The sequence below is a fragment of the Carassius auratus genome, chromosome 8, assembly GCF_003368295.1.
Source record: "Carassius auratus strain Wakin chromosome 8, ASM336829v1, whole genome shotgun sequence".
Taxonomy (NCBI): domain Eukaryota; kingdom Metazoa; phylum Chordata; class Actinopteri; order Cypriniformes; family Cyprinidae; genus Carassius; species Carassius auratus.
The window spans coordinates 13,551,390-13,568,932 of NC_039250.1; the positions used below are offsets into that span (position 1 = coordinate 13,551,390).

The window sequence follows — 17,543 nt, forward strand, 5'->3', positions numbered from 1 at the left end:
ACATTATAAAATTTAAAACAAAATTCCACATAAAAGCATACCCTTTAGTGTTCCTGGCCAATCAAAATAGGTACATTAAATGATAATGTAATAATTTCATAGATTGGCGATAACTAACGTAATGCGTTGACAGTCGCTCAGCGATGACGTTGCTAGCCGACAGATGGCAATGTTTATTTGTTTTATTTGCTCCGTTGGACCACCCTATTTTAACTGATGGACAACGATAAATAAATGACTTAGATATATAAGTTATCATTGCATGTTACAATTTTATATAAATATCGTGTAGCTATAAATTATGTTTTCTTTATTTATTTTTTACAGTGCAAGTCACTCAGGGCCAAAATATTCTAGTAACTGTTCGCTGTAATTATCAATGTTTTCCGAGCGAGGGCGAGGGCGAGGGTGTAAGACCCGTGTTGTAACTTGTCAAGAAAGTTTCGGTCGCCCTTGCAGCGCATAATGTCGGGGAGATCCTGCTCTTCAGCTGTCCGTTGATCGTCCGCGGGTTATTTAGATGAAATCATGCTGTGCGTCCTGACCAGAGCTGCAGTAAGTGATCATTATCATAATGCATAATGTACATACTCAGTGACTTCAACAGTTAATTGAACGCCTGCCAAGTTAAATGCACCAATAGTAGCCGTAACGCCCCATGAATAGCTTTTGATGTGCTGCTCGTTTATTATTCTGAATTGCTAACTGATCTGAAACATTGTATGCATTCGTTGTGCATCATTTCGTCTGCTGTTACAATAGAGTTATGTTGAGATGACCCACTTAATGACAGCAACAGACGGGTGCCAGTGCATGCACTTCGAAACGAGACAGATCACCGATCGATATTCACCGTGTCGTGTCTGTTCAAACAGGTTTAGTTAGCTTCATGCTTTTAGTTCGTCGAGAAAGATCAGATTTTAGAAACCCAGCAGAATGAAGCCTTAAATGTGTCGCTACAGTGTTAGAAGAAAAAAAACAGATTTTTATTGAGTGACTGTTTTATTTACTAGCCTATTTAACTGATTTTCGGGTGAATTTGTTTTAACTTTATAATAGGATATTTAAATATACAACACACAGTATACCCAAATCGAAGGAATTATATACAATATACTATAGTAAATTGAACAGTAACTCGTGTGGATGACCCTGACCTTGAAGAATATAAATAAAATATTTAAATATATAATAAAAGAATAACTAGCTTTTTAGTATTATGTATAATTATAATAATGATATTTTATATTTATTTAAAAAAAAAACGTTTCATTCCTAGTTACCCGATCTGGTAGACTATTATATTCCATGTCCTATAATGAAATGTTTTTAATTGTTCTCTGTATTCGTAGACCAGGGCGGGGCTGGTGAAGCCCTGCCGTCGGCTCAGTCCACTGCCGGTGGTGCAGGTGTCGGAGCGGCCGCTGGTCCATCAGGAGAGTCTCCCGAAGCTGCCGGTTCCGCCGCTGAAGCAGACGTGCGCGCGCTATCTGGCCTCGCTCGAGCCGCTGATCAGCGAGGAGGAGATGACGCACTCGCGCGAGCTGATGGACGACTTCCTGCGGCCCGGCGGCGTCGGAGAGAGACTGCAGAAGAGCCTCGAGCGCCGGGCGCGCAAAACCGACAACTGGGTGCGTGGGTGTGTGCCATAATAACCTCCTGAGAACCAGAAAAAAAGCTTTGTGTATTTAATAGTTTTTCATGTCATTACATTGTTTAGAGCATGAGAAAAAAAGGAAAAAATTAAAAAAATGATATTTTATTATTATGTTACGGTATGTCCTCTATAGACTAAATAAATAAAAATGACATAGACATGAAACGGGCAAAAATAACGGTATTATTATTATTATTATTTTTTTATCGCCAATCAATTTTTAGGTTTCAAGTAATTTTTGTTGTACCAAACTTTGTATAAGGATGATTCTCAACTTTGTTATAGAAGATGATTTGATAACAAAATTATTTGATACCATGTTGCTTTATGGAATATGTGCGTAAAAACCCCATAAACTGGTTTTCCCCATTAAACACAATCTTATACACTGTCTCTAATTTGCATATTAATGTGCTGTTTGGACAGCCAGTTGAAAAAAGAAGCGTAATTATACTGTAGAGTGTCCTCTACAGTATGAAATGATGTCCTGTTTCATAACAGGAAGTCATATTTTTATTTGAAACCCCATAATATTTTCATGAGACATTGATTTATGATTTGAAAATTAATCATATTTAAATTAAAATTACAAAACATGATCATATTTCCACAAGGATGTACAGTTTAATCACTCAATTAATGTCAGCCATCTTTAAAGACCAAGGAGAAGGAGTGTCACGGTGACACATCCAAACATCTGGTATCTCTGTACAGGACGTCCAGACTGTGACATTTAAGATAAGACACTAAAATACAATGTCCACTACAGAGGCAAAAACTAAGGAGCGTAAATAATTATAACTCTATTTCATCACTTATTTTTAATAATTAACTAATAATGACTTACTTTTATGGTATCTTAAATACTTTAGAATTATATTTTAATAACACTCATAAAGTGTTATTTTAGAGTATTTCAATACTCACTTCCTAATAGATATATCACGGAAACAAACAAGTGTGTAGAGAAATCGCATAAACACAACTAAAATCTGTAAACAGCAAATGAAAAAAGGAAATATGTCTGCACATGCGCATGCTGTCAATTATTTTGCATGTTATGTTGCTGATATGTACTTTTACTGCATTAAGTTTAATATAAAATATTATTTAACACTTAATTACTTAAAAAATATAGTAATTTCTTACTTTAACTCAAGTAATTCAAAGTTTTACTTGAGTACAAAATAGTAAATTATTATTTTTTTGAATATTAGAAAGTATTAAGGGGAAAAAAACCAACAACTTTTATTTATGAAATGTAGTGCAGTACAAAGTATGACATTATGCTTTGGAATGAAGTGAAGTAGAATTTTCCAAAGAAAAACACTCTGATAAACTACAGATAATTTTAATTGTACTTGAGCAAAGTAAAAATACTTCACTATTGTCCACCTCTGACCAATTCAAAGTTATTTTAACTATTTTTAAGTATCCAGTACTTTTATTTTGCATGTGTATTACACTTTTTACTACTCCAAATGTTCCAATGACTCCCCCCACATTGTATGATGCAGCTCTCTGACTGGTGGATGCAGTCGGCCTACCTAGACTCTCGAATGCCTGTGGCGATGTACACCAGCCCTGGGGTCGTTTTACCCAAAATGCACTTCCACGACCGTCAGGGACAAATGAGGTGGGTGACAATGGTTACTTTTATTTTTGGCAATGAGACGTCACTGAGCAAATTTAAGTATTGCAGACAATACGTATATTTGTAACAATTTAAATACATTTTAAATACACTACAGTTGTATATAAAATAGAAAATAAAGAGCGCCTTTGCGCTATGTGCATCCCGAGTTTGAATCCTGACTCAAAGACCTTTCCTAATCCCACTCTGAATCTCTCTCCGACTTTACTTCCTGTCAGTTCACACCTGTCCTATCGTAATATAGGTGAACATGCCTAAAATAAATCTTTTAAAAAAAAGGTAATTGTGAGATATGAAGTAAGAATTGCAAGATATAAAGTGAGATTTGCGAGAAAAGGTTATTGTGAGTTAATATCTAGCAATTCAGACTTATTTTCTCAGTATTCAGATTTTGCAGAAAATCCATAATTGTGAGATAAAAAGTCGCAATAACAGTGGTGGAAGCAAACATAATCTTATCGATCCCAAGCTTTTGAACAACATTGTAATTTTATCATTTATCTGATTCTTGAGTCCAAAGTGACTATTAGGACACTTATCACAAGGACAGTCCCACTTGACATTAGGCAATGGGTTTAAGAGTCAAGTGTTGCTAGTTCATGATCGCTCTAGATTCAAACCCCATGATGGTCATCAGCCCAGAGCATGACTACACATATTTGGCCTGGCCAAAAAGAAAAAAAAGGTTGCCATTTGGATTTAAATAAGCTAATATTGAAGAGTTTATGATTAGATGATTATTGCAGTGAGATGTTCCTGGCAGCAATTCTTTTAACCAAAACTGATGCAGTGCACAGCTTTTGGAAAGCAAAGAGTATTGAAAGATTTCCAAACTCATCTTCAGATTTGCAGGTTTTAAGTTTCACATCGACCTTTACGCAGTGTTCTTGCTTTGCTTGGCTATTTCTGGCGTATGTGCTACTCATCATGGCATTACACTGTTTTCTCAAAGGGACCTGCACTTCAGATTCAGCCCTGTTCCTTTAATAGATTTGCCCTTATAGGTGGACAAACAACAACACCTATAGTGACATTTTCTATCTAGGCAGATACACTAACAGTATCTTTAATACATATGGTAGTATAAGCTTATAGAAAACTACCATGAGAATATCACATGTGTTGTGTGGTGCTTGTATGTTTACATAACTGTGTTGTTCTCTGCTACTCGATATCTATAGTCTGCCCTTTTTCAGCCACAGGTCAACAGTATTTTTAACACTGACAGTCCTTAGTATGAATGAAAACTACAGTTATATAAAATGACACATTGAGAAATCTTTTTGACCTGTGTGCCTATTTTTCCCAACTTTCTCTGATTATAGGTTTGCTTCTAAACTTATTGCTGGGGTTTTGGATTTTAAAAGCATGATTGATAGGTGAGTCATTTTATTATTTTCCTAAGCAATTGTAAAGCGTACAGATGTATTGGTTTGTTTTAATGGACGTTCTTTCCTGTGGCATAGTGAAACATTGCCTGTGGAATATCTGGGGGGCAAGCCTTTGTGCATGGACCAGTATTACCAGGTGCTGACTTCCTGTCGGATCCCTGGACCCAAGAGAGACACTGTGGTGAACTACGCTATCGGGAAGACCCCTCCTTCCCACATCACAGTGGTCCACAACTTTCAGGTGCTTCTTGTAATAATATTTCGCAATATTACTGTTTTACTGTATTATTTTTAGCATAAGAGGCTTTCAGAAAATTCCGTAAATCACATGACTCCAAAATTTGGAATTGAATTGTTTATATATTTTTGTTCGAGCTTTGAGATTTGACCATTTATTCGGTTTGAATCTGTAAGACTTGGGTGAATAACTAGAAGAATAGCAAAGGACAGTGAGCAGTAAAACTATTTGCACTGCAAACCAGTGCATTTGTAATTACAAAAATCCATTAAAATAATACCAGTTTGCAATATAAAGCAGCATAACAAGCTGTTTTGTATTCGCACCAGCTCTTAAAAATAAGGTGGATATATTTGAGCTTTGGGTTTGTTGCTTTCGTATTTGTCAGTGACTTTGAAGTTGATTTTGTTATGATGTGATACGCAGTGAGATAAAATTAAAAAAGATGAATGTATATAAATATCTGTTTCTCTCTGTATTCCTCAGTTCTTTATTCTGGATGTGTACAACAGCGATGGTTCACCACTGACTGTAGATCAGATCTGTGTTCAGCTGGAGAAGATCTGGAACACTTCCCTTCAGACTAATAAAGAGCCGGTTGGGATCCTGACCTCCAACCACCGTAACACCTGGGGCAAGGCCTACAACAACCTTATCAAGGGTGAGCTGATTGAAAAATTGTATGCTGTGCTTTTGATCAATTATCAATCAAACTAGGCAGAAGACTCATGTTTCTTAGACCTTGTTCAGACCGATTCAGTTAATTATTTGTGTCTGATTGAAATTTGATTGAAATGATTTCAAACCACTTATGATTGTAATTTGTAATGCATTTGAATTCTGATTCATGAGATTTATTTCACATACAGTGGGTAAATATGATCAGATTCCAATTGGATATGTGCACAAATCGGATTTGGACTGACAGTCTGAACAAGGGTTTATTGATTTTCCTTACAAACTTGTGTACTTTATCAGAATACAAACAAATACATTTGTATTACTATTTATACTGTTAACTGGCAACATCCTGCTAGCAATTGGGGCTATTTTTATTGCCTTTTTTTCCCATCACATATTTAAGTCGTGTTTTATCATTTGAAAGCTTAAACACTCTCAGTTCATCCTGTGAAAACCATTTTGAAATAGGACATTTCGTTATCATTAAAATGGTACACTAAAATTCATCCTTTTACCAGGCTCCTCCACGTATAAAGGAAATATCTGAGTTCATATGTGACCCTGGACCACAAAACTTGTAATTTTTAACAGTAATTTTTTATGATCATCATAAGCTTTCCATTGATGTATGGTTTATTAGGATCGGACAACATTTGGGTGAGATACACCTATATGAAAATCTGGAATATGGGTGCAAAAGAATATTTAGAAAATCACCTTTAAATTTGTTCTTAGCAAAGCATATTACAAATCAAAAGTTAAGTTTTGATATATTTACAATGGGAAATTTACAAAATATCTCCATGGAACATCATATTTACTTAATATCTTAATGATTTCTGGCATAAAAGAAAAATCGATCATTTTGACCCACACAATGTTTTTTTTGTGCTATTGCTACAAATATACCCCAGTGACTTTAGACTGCTTTTGTGGTCCAGGGTCGCATATTTGATTAATATGTTTGAGAGAAATAATAATATGACAGAAATTTATACATTAGTATGGAACCTCGCACATGGCATGCAGGGAAAAATTAGTAGGTTAAATCGTGTGCACTATTAACTTTCCCTCGATTTATAAATTGTGTGCACGATGTACTAAAAATGTACTTTGTTTTTTTTTCTTCTTTCATGTCATGTACAGGGCTCTGTAAATTTGTGACAGGAAAATTCATAAAAAAAATTGGTTGAGTTTGGGTGTCACCAGGCGGCTATTTTTGGAATATTACCTAAACAGTTTCTCAAAGGAACCTCACTTTTTGAGATGTCAACTTCAAATTTGAAACATATGTGAGACATATGGCTTTTATTTTATAGCAATTTTAAATTCCAAAATATAATACATTTTATATAAATATATTTTTCCCAGAAACTTAATGTGACATTTATTTAAATACGTTTGAACGTACTATTTAACATATTATATCATATTGTGTAATTGCATATATTCAAAATGTGAAAAAGGATTGTGAAACTATGCATAACTTGCGAACCCCGTTTAATTTTTCCCACTCTAGAGCTCACATAAATTAATAAGTACTGGGCATTGGTTTGGTGGACATGATGCTTATTTTCCTGAGCATGCCTGTGTCACTCATCTTTACTATTGTTCCAGACAAGACAAATAAGGAGTCAGTGAGGGCAATCCAGAAGAGCATCTTCACAGTGTGTCTTGATGCACCAATGCCACGCGTGTCAGATGAGATGTACCATAACAAGGTGGCCGCTCAAATGCTCCATGGTGGAGGCAGTCGCTGGAACAGTGGGAACCGGTGGTTCGACAAAACACTGCAGGTTACTGTCATGCATGTGTGATCATTAAATCCAGTGTATGTTCAAAGGGTAGATAGGAATCCAGATATATAAAGGTATTCTTTTCTTCATCCCACAGTTCATAGTTGGAGAGGATGGATCGTGTGGACTCACCTATGAACATGCTCCGGCTGAGGGCCCTCCCATTGTTTTCCTGGTGGATCATGTTGTTGACTATATGTAAGGATATGACATTTTATTCTTAATGAGATTTTAAAAGGAATTTCCAGGAAAAGAAAAAGTGCACTAAAATTCTAAGTTTGGGATTGGTAAGATTTTTAAATATTTTTTCTCTTATGCTCGTCAAGGTTGAATTTATTTGATTAAAAATACTGTAAATCATTAATATTGTGAAATATGATTACAATCCAAAATTATTGTTTTCTATGTTAATATAATTTAAAATGTATTTTATTTCTGTGATCAAAGCTGATTTTTTGCATCATCATTACTTCAGTCTTCAGTGTCACATGATCTTTCAGAAATTATTTATATATGTTAATTTGCTGCTCAATAAACATTTCTCAATATTATCAGTGTTGAAACCAGTTGTGTTGATTAATATTTTTGTTTAAGCACTGATAATTTTATTTTTTTTAAGAATTCTTTGATAGACAGAAGGTTCAAAAGAACCGCGTTTATTTGAAATATACATTCTTGGTAACATTTCAGATGTCTTCACTGTAAATGTTTGATAAATTACATTTTTTGCATCAAAAAAAATACTCTTCAGCCAATTTTTTTTTTTTAAGATTAATTTTAGAGGAGTGTTGTGTGACATTAAACTTAATCTAAATAATCAAAAGCCACAATTAAAATACCAAATATCAACCACCACCAAATAAAATAAAAATAAAATATGATCCGGACAAATGTGCTACCATTCATAAATGTTAAAATATGTGAATAGTTGTTACTTTTTTGTGAAAGTATTTTTGTACAGAAACGTTGTAGATAATATGTTATGCAACATGTTTGTAACAGGAAGAGATCTGAGATTGTACGAACTCCCATGATTCCACTTCCTATGCCACAAAAACTTCGATTCAACATCACACCAGAAATCAAGAAGGACATTGAGAAAGCCAAACAAAACATGAACATGTGAGCACATATCAAACTGTTATAATGGTGTTTAAATCAATGTTCACCTGTAATAAATGAATATTATTGTAAGGTACATCTGTAATCCTCTTATGTCCTCTGTCTAGAATGGTGCATGAGCTGGACGTCCGAGTGCTCAACTTCACACACTATGGAAGAAAATTCCCAAAGTCTCATAAAATGAGTCCTGATGCATTCATCCAAATGGCTCTGCAGTTGGCATACTATAGGTGAGTCTCTGCCTCTAAAATCCCTAGTTTTTCAGTTAGCATTTTTTCACATCCCAATGGGTTCTCTCACTTAATTTCCTAGGTTGCATGCATCCCATTTATCCCACATTTCTTCTTGTCAGCATCTTTAAAAGGTCAAGTATGTAATTTTTTTTTACGTTAAAATACTTTCTTCTGATTGAGTTTCATGTGAAGAGTGATGTCAGTAACCCATTTGTTGGTTGAGTTCCTCAAAGAGTATAAACACTGTAGCTCTGATTGTTTGAGAAACCCAAAAAGTCTACTTCTGGCTCAACCAGTGATGTGAATCTGGGGCCACTACTGGCGTATAAATTACATACTTAGCCTTTAAAACATAACATAACATGATCAAAGATGATACGAATTGCAGCTTTTACTAAAACTACTAATGTTATTACCAACTTTTTAATTTTTTTTCCCAAAGTAGAAAAGTTGCATGTGGATTAAAAAATACCTGTAAGAAGGAAACTAAACTAAATTAAAGTGCGGGATGGTATGTTTTTTTTTTTTTTTTTGTGTCATTGTGCTTTTCAGTACTCAAAGAATGCTAACTGACAAAAAAAGCAAGGTGTTTATTATGCACTTCATATAAGATGATTCGTCTTGTTCCTGTGTTAGGATGTATCAGACCTGCTGTCCGACCTACGAAAGCGCCTCCTTACGCATGTTTAGATTGGGCAGAACTGAAGCCATTCGATCCACCACCACAGAATCGCTCCAGTTCACAAAAGCCATGGATGATCCATCAATACATGTACAAGTTTACATTTTAGTAGCATTCTCTGTTGAGAAAGTTTGTTGAGTACTTTTACATGTTATTTATATCTGCTTTGTTTCAATTTCACATTTGCAGAATAGTGAGAAAGCAGCACTGCTCGAAAAGGCCATCAAAGTCCACAGAGAACACACACACATGGTGAGCATCATCTGGTCTTAATATAATTACACGTTTGGCATGTTACCAAGAAATCCCAATAAATACGATAAACATTACATTTTTATTTTATTGCATTGCATTGATGCTGTTACAATTCTGCCATTCTTATTGCCTCCTACTGATCTCAGTTTTTGTTTCATTTGTAACCAGGCCATCCATGGGCAGGGTATAGAGAGGCACATGCTGGGTCTAAAGATGATGGCCATTGAGGATCTGACCTCTTTACCTGAGATCTTCATGGACACGTCGTTCGCTGTATCTACACATTTTAATCTCTACACAAGTCAGGTCTGTAAACTCAGATCCACACCACCATCTAAATACAGTATTCACTTATGTTCTGGACACATTATGACAATCTATACACTATATCTTAATTATTTATGGAAATTAGCCTGAATTTATTCATGCCAATGCCACTTTAAGTGGAAATTTAATCTGCTTTTTGAAAACTATCTTGTTCATCTTTTTCAATATAATTAAAGTGAGTGGGAACTGGATTTGCCATGTCCAAAAAGCATCATAAAGTAGCCATTTACATTAACTTACATTGATTGTCAAGGTTACTTTCTCTAAAAACAGTTGTGATGTAGTTCTACAAGACCACAATTTAACAAGCTTGTTTTGTATTTTTACTACTGTACCTTTAAGATGTCTATATGTAAATGAGCTCTGTTATTATTAACTAATCTCTTTGCATGTGAAATGAGTTGCGGTGCTTTCTATAATTTTGTGGGTTTGCTTTACATTGTGTCAGGTTCACAAAACAAATGCTCAAATGGTTTAGGTTGAAGTAATGAGATAAGGGACCTTGCTACAAATAGACTTAAGCTGCTTGTAATATTGAGATCCTTCAGAAGGGTTATCGTGTACTAGAATAAGTGCTAACCCTCAGTCCATAATAGCACAATGCTGGCTTGAATCCCAAAATATACAGGTGCATCTAAAAAATGTCAATATTGTGAAAAAGTTTGAGTTTTTTTTTTTTTACTTTTTTCAAAAGTGAAACTTTTATATAATCTAGATTCATTACATGTGAAATAAAACATTTTTAAAAGATTTTTTGTTTTCATTTGAATGATTAGAGCTTACAGCTCATGAAAGTAAAAAATATGATATTTCAAAATGTTATAATATTTACATTTGAGTTTCATTAAATGACAATTCCTTCAGTGTAAATTCCAGGTATCTCTTGTTCTTTGAAACCACAATAGCCGTGTTTCCACTGTCGGGCCAGTGCTAGCCAGGGCTTAAAACGGGCCAGGCAGGTCTAATAGCCTCGGGCCAGTAGCACAAGAGGCCAGAATAACACAGCATCTCCACAGTCAGGGCCTGAAGCTCAGCTGTGCTCCACTAAAACACGCCCTTTATACACCTCTCATGAATAACGTCACTCACGAAACCCCTTAATTTCACCAACAAAGAGAAGTTATCAGAAAACTAAGAAATAAGTCACTGGAAAATGTGCGATCACACACGAACATGATAAAAACGGCCGTTTGATGGCATGCTTTTGATGGCATAAAAGTATCAATGTTAAACTATAGAATAAGTGATACATTGATCATAATGAATTAATTTATCAGGACTCAAAATTAATCACACAGAAATAAATGTATTTCTATTTTATTTATTTTTAACGCTTATGAAAATAGCCTGCTTATTCAGTTGAGTCTGTTTCTGTTTATTTATAGTCACAGTAGCCTATACGTCACATTTAGAATGAATGATAATATCTCTATTTATATAAAAGCTCCCGGACAAATATCATTATTATATTTTTATGACATACGCTACATGGAGCTAAACTCTCGAGATGAGACTTATGACAAATAAATGTTACTAAATAAATACACAGCTGTGATAGAGACTAAGAAGCTGACGTCTGATTTCTCCAAGCGGTCATATTTACCATGTTTACTGTGGTAACGTTAATGTTTAGCGTGCATAGTCTTTTACATTGCTTATAAATATTTCTGCCTTGTACGGTGATTATAATCCAGATCGGATAAAGTTATTTCAAACATTCGCTGATGACTGAAATTGAGTTTTGAGCTCAACTTATTTTTAAAAGTCTTTAATACTGGTGTTAAAGCTATTATCTTTCTGAAATGATCCACGCTGACGTTCTCCAGACACAGAGAAACTCCGCCTTTGTTCATAACCCCTCTAGCCCCAGCTGGCCTGCTTTAGCCTAAGGTTTTAGTCGGGCCAAAAAACCCGGGCCGTTGGCCCCAAGGAAGCCCCGACGAGGCACGATCAAGCATCGGAAGTGACAGTGGAAACGCAACTGGCCCTGGTACGCACTAGCACGCCCACTTTAAGCTCAACAGTGGAAACGCGGCTACTGACACCCTCAGGAGGTCATCACTGAAAAGGGTGGCTGTTAACAGAGTGCTTTATCAAAGCATATTAAATGCAAAGTTGACTTGAAGGAAGAAATTGGGTTGGAAACGGTGCACAAGCAACAGGGATGACCACAAGCTTGATACTTCTGTCAAGCAAAGCTAATTCAAACACTTCACAAGGAGTGGACTTGTCACATTGCCCTAATCAGGGAAACACAGGTGCAGGGAAGGACTAATTAACGGGGACACTGAACACATAGGGAGGGAAACACATACAAAACATGAAACAGAGTCTGACAGGACTAAAGCTGGAGTCAGTGCATCAAGACTCACCATGCTCAGACATTTTCAGGAAAAGAGCTACCAAGCTTCTTCTGAAACAGAAACAATGTCAGAAGCATCTTACCTGGACTAAGGAGAAAAAGAGCTGGACTGATGCTCAGTGGTCCAAAGTCCACTTTTCAGATAAAATAAAATTTTGCATTTCATTTGGAAATCAAGGTCTGGAGTCTGGAGGAAGACTGGAGAGGGACAGAATCCAAAGTCCAGTGTGAAGTTTCAGTGATGATTTGGGTGGCGTGACATCTGCTGCGGTTGCTCCATTTTGTTTTATCAAGTCCAAAGTCAATGCAGCCATCTATCAGGAGATTTTGGAGCACTTTCTGCTTCCATCTGCTGACAAGCTTTATGGAGATGCTGATTTCATGCTAAAGGAGCCCCGACCAACTATTGAGTGCATAAATTAACACACTTTCAAGAACTTGAGCTTTTCTGCTTTGCAAATCCTTGTTTTGATTGATTTTAGGAAATATTCAAAAAAAATTGAGATACAGCATTTTTTACTTTGATGAGCTGTAAACTCTAATCAACAAAATTAAAATAAAAAAACGTGTTGTTTTAAAATGTCTTACTTTGCATTAGGGCTGGGCGATATGGAGCAAAAAATATATCTCGATATATTTTGCTATATCTCGATATACGATATATATCTCGATATCTTTACAGGAAAAATAACCCCCAAAAAACTACTGCAAAAACAAATATGGCAAATATTACATGTTAAGGGGCCTATGAAACATTTTATTTTTTCTTCACCATATGTTTTATTGTTACCTAATTCTGTGTTTTAGCATGTGCAATTATTTAAATGCATAAAAACAACTTAATTAGTTAAAAACAATTCTTAAAATAGCCTTATGTGAAATGTTTTTTTCCCTTCAGAAATTCTGTGTATTTACATTTTTCTGATTATCAAATGAAGGCATAAAACATTCATTTAATTTATCTTTTAATTATTTAAAATTAAGCAAACTTTATTTTTTGGTAAAGAAAGGGGATTTACTATTAAAAATAAAACATGGGAGAAATGTTGTGTGATTATTCCTTATAAAATTATGTTCGTTTCATTTAAATAGTAGTAGTAGTGGGCTATGTACATTCTGCTGAACAATAGTGATAGATTTCTGTCAAATACTTTTATTTTGACGGGTTTACCGTTACAGTTCTGTGTATGTGATACTACAGTCTATGATGTGATATATGAGGGTAGTTTTACTCAAATCAGACGGTCAGATGCTCATGAAGTGACTCTGTGCAGTTCTGGAGATGTTCCTCATGTGTTCACGTCTTTATTTAGAGAGAGGAAAGACAATGAAATCAGCGCGAGCGTTATGCGAGCTTCAGTGTTTAAAGAATGAAGACGCGCTTCTGCTCCATTCGTTGACACAGACACGCAGAACATGCAGGATTCATATTTAAATAGACTTTTCCGGGTTAATATTTGCAGATATTAGTCCATTTCGCGATTTGATGTAAGTGCATGACCGACTTTTGATTAATTCATTTAAAATTTGACCAATTCCGTGACATTCCGCGTTAAACTGTAAATTCCATTTTTATGACTGGATTCCGCGATTCCGTCCGCGTTTCATTGGGCCCTACAGTAGACATCTGCGACATCGCCCTACGCCTTAAAACTGAAGTATCTCCATATAATGGAGCCAGTTGTCTTTTTTTTTTTTTGACTAGTTCTCTACACGCGAGGTGAGAAGGGACAAAAGCAAGGAGGCGGGGGGCTAGCGAGCGGGGGCGAGCACAGCACAGGGAAGGCAAACAAGCAAAGTGGCGGAATCAGAATATAAACAATATATCGATATATACGATATGTCAAAATCCATATCGTGTTTAAAAAATATCTCGATATATTTTAAATATCGAGATATCGCCCACCCCTACTTTGCATGTAATGAATCTAGAATATATTTTAGTTCTAGTTCAACTTTTTGAAACAAGTTACATGTTTTTTGAGATGCACCTAGATATAGTAGTACCTCTTTCAGGTGTATCTACTCTGTTCCCTTTTTAGATACTGAATAGGCATTGATAATGAGGTTTGTCCTGGTGGTTGTGGTTTTGTTAGAGTCTACATGGCACTTCAAACATGGTACTTTTGTTTTGCGTCTAATTTAACACCCATCTGGAGACTCTTGAGTAACAGTGTCTCACTGTCATGTAATACCTTGCGAGTTATTCTGCCTTGCTGATGCCCTTTGATATAGTTCTACAAATACATAAATCTTTCCATAAAGTTTGCAGTAAATACTTCCCAGGGGACATCTGTTATATGCTGCAACAGCTTTCAGCTCCAGTTAAAAAAAGGATTGTTTTGGAACTGTGCTCACAACTGTATTGGTATTAGGGGTGTTGCAATACACCAATGATATTTATGATGATGTTTAAAAAGTAAAATATTGAAATCATTTTAATTCTACACATACAGTAATACCATCTGTTTGATATTCCGACATGGTAGATGGTGGTACTGCACCTTAACACTGTTTCCCACATGAAAGTCCAAACATAAGTTTGGGAGGAGCCTAATCATTGTCTCCTGTCAATCATTATTACGAGCATATATAAGCAGCAGTCTTAACAATTCCAGAAACAATTTTTTCATCATCCCTCTGCCTCCCCATTTTCTTCTTCTGTTTACCATTATCTATCAAGGCTAAATAGGCAGGTAAACTAGTGAACCATCATAAAATGGAAAAAATGCAGTGTGGCACCGTTACAACTTCTGGTGTGATTCTGATCATTCATTTGACTCTACACTATCCCATGAGGCCATGGGAGAAGATTTATGATGCAAATAATGCTGGTATTGTAGATCAATGACAAGATGACTAATATAATACATCCTGACTACATTAATTTTACACAAATTCATACAGTAATATATCAGTCACAAAGTAATTGCTTATTCAAACGAAGTAGTTTGTGATTTAAGACAGCCAGTGTAGCTACTATGCTGCACAAAATCATGCTAAAGGAGATGATAGATAATCTGCAGACTAAAAAGTTAGCTAGAAAGGTTTCCAAAACAAAATAAATGTAATGATGAATTTGCTAACGTTGTTTAGGTGTACTGTCTCTTTAAGAGTTTGAATGCTGTGCAAATCTATCTGCTGTTGTTATGAAATTCAGAATTTTCATGTAAGCTCTGGTTGTGTTTTTTGTTTTTCAGGTTGGATCAAAGACAGACTGTGTTATGTGTTTCGGACCCATGGTTCCTGATGGTTACGGTATCTGCTACAACCCCATGGATGACCATATCAACTTCGCAGTTACTGCCTTCAACAGCTGCGAGGAAACAAATGCCACAAAACTGTCACAGTTTCTAGAAGACTCGCTTCTGGACATGAAGACTCTTCTGGAGCAGGTCTCTAAGACCCAGTGAGTGATGGCAAAAGATACTCTCACAGAAGCCCTGAAACACTTTCAGACTGGAAGCTTTCAGTGTCATTAACCTGACACATTGATAATATTGGTATTCCATATCTTAAAGGTGACGTGTGTGATTTTTCTTTTCATTATACAGGAATATAGGTAACTAAGAACACCATTCTTATGTTGATTCCCTTGAAAGTGTAAACATAGTGACTAGGGCTGTCACTTTTACTTCGAAAATCGATTGCACAATAGATCGGACCAACCAAAAAATGTACAGCAAATATGTACACTATTAATTTTAAAATAATTAAACAATTAAAAAATATAGATGTAACAAAACTCAAAACCAAAAAGAAAATAAAGAATTCCAAAAGTGCAGTATGCGTTGCAAAAGCTAGACAAGAAAATACCAGTAATTTTACGCTCCTATAAGACCCAGTGACGTCGAAAGCGACCTCTTATGCTGCGTTCACACCAAACGTGAATAGAGCGTCTGGCGAAAATGATTTTAATGTTAAGGCAATGTAAAGACGTGTTTACGCGCATCTTGAGGTCTCGTGACGTGGTAGAGGCGAATTCGCCTCATTCGCGCATCTAGTTGCAGGAGATTCTGTGTTATGAAAAGGACCATTTCAAGCTGATAGCGACCGGCTTTTGTGGTGGAAAATTGGCCACCTTGCGCAGCTGTACCCGAGTCCCTGGGACATCAGTGTGGTCAGAGCGCGTCTTCTCAACAGCTGTACATATAGTGAATAAAAATAATAAAAAACGCTCTGCTCTGGACCTCGAAAATGTTGATCCTGTTTTCCTGTCCAATAAATTTGTAATGTCCCAAGCCTTTTCGCGCGTTTCCTGCCTGCCTAGTGCAGCCTAGCATAAGTGTTGGTTATGTTCAATAATAAAAAAAAACAAACATGGTCTGTTCTCAAATCTCAGTTGTTTGAAATGGATTGAATCATTATTTAAAATAATCTTGGAGATTTTTGAACTGCCTAAATCATAAATGCAGCCGGGTTGAAGCCTGCAGTGATGTTTTTCTTTTGTTATGGCAGTCGTCCCCTCTGCCAGGGGCGTCGCAACCATGGGGGATGTGGGGGTTTTAACACCCACACTTTTCCCGGTGAGAGGGTTCGACACCCGCACGTTTTCTGCAGTTTTTCCGCAGTTTTGCACAAACGCCTTACTACAGTCGCTCCTCCGTTTCTGTTGCCGCTCTGTGTCTGCGCTCGCCGCGGCTGCCTCCTCCCCCTCCCTCTCAAATGACACCGGCTTTGAGTTTGCCCAGCTGATGATTGGCTGTTCTGCCTTAAGTCTCGCCTCTCTTGGCGTGTTATCGGTCAGCTCGTGCTGAGGAGGCGGGAACTTATTGTTATGGTTATTTACGTCTCCCTTTTCCAGGTACTTTGAATGAGTGTTTATGCTTTTGAGTTTTTTTAAATAAGCTTGATATGTGTTTGAGAAGATGTTCTGTTATCGTTTTGTTGACATGTCAAGTGTTTTCGGTATTATACCTATTTCTTTTTTTAGACTAATACTAATTGCTATTATTGGGATATTGTTCAGCAGCTATTGTTTGCATTCCTGTTGAAGAACTATGAAAGAAAAGTGTATATTATTTTAATGTTTAAAAACAGTAAATTGTTACATTATTTATACCACCAGAGAAAAAGCTTTGTGTGGGCGTTTTTTTCTCCCCTTTTCTGTTTTTATTTTTTTATTTTTTTAATGTAGGGTTATTT

General features: G+C 36.0%; 1 protein-coding gene across 2 annotated transcripts; it reads left to right on the plus strand.

Annotated features, from left to right (window-relative positions):
* Positions 1-128: 128 nt before the first annotated feature.
* On the plus strand, positions 129-15,853 carry LOC113107350 (carnitine O-acetyltransferase). 2 transcript variants are annotated; one of them, XM_026269793.1, is made up of 14 exons: positions 129-555; positions 1,353-1,631; positions 3,175-3,293; positions 4,637-4,690; positions 4,778-4,943; positions 5,427-5,601; positions 7,239-7,417; positions 7,515-7,615; positions 8,420-8,539; positions 8,647-8,769; positions 9,409-9,544; positions 9,644-9,706; positions 9,878-10,015; positions 15,599-15,853. In XM_026269793.1, exons 1-14 carry the CDS (start codon positions 529-531, stop codon positions 15,809-15,811), a joined length of 1,893 nt encoding a protein of 630 aa, XP_026125578.1. In that variant the 5' UTR covers positions 129-528; the 3' UTR covers positions 15,812-15,853. The 2 variants fall into 2 exon arrangements, with proteins under 2 accessions (XP_026125578.1, XP_026125579.1); XM_026269794.1 differs by lacking the exon at positions 129-555 and having other exon boundaries at positions 1,549-1,639.
* Positions 15,854-17,543: the final 1,690 nt, after the last annotated feature.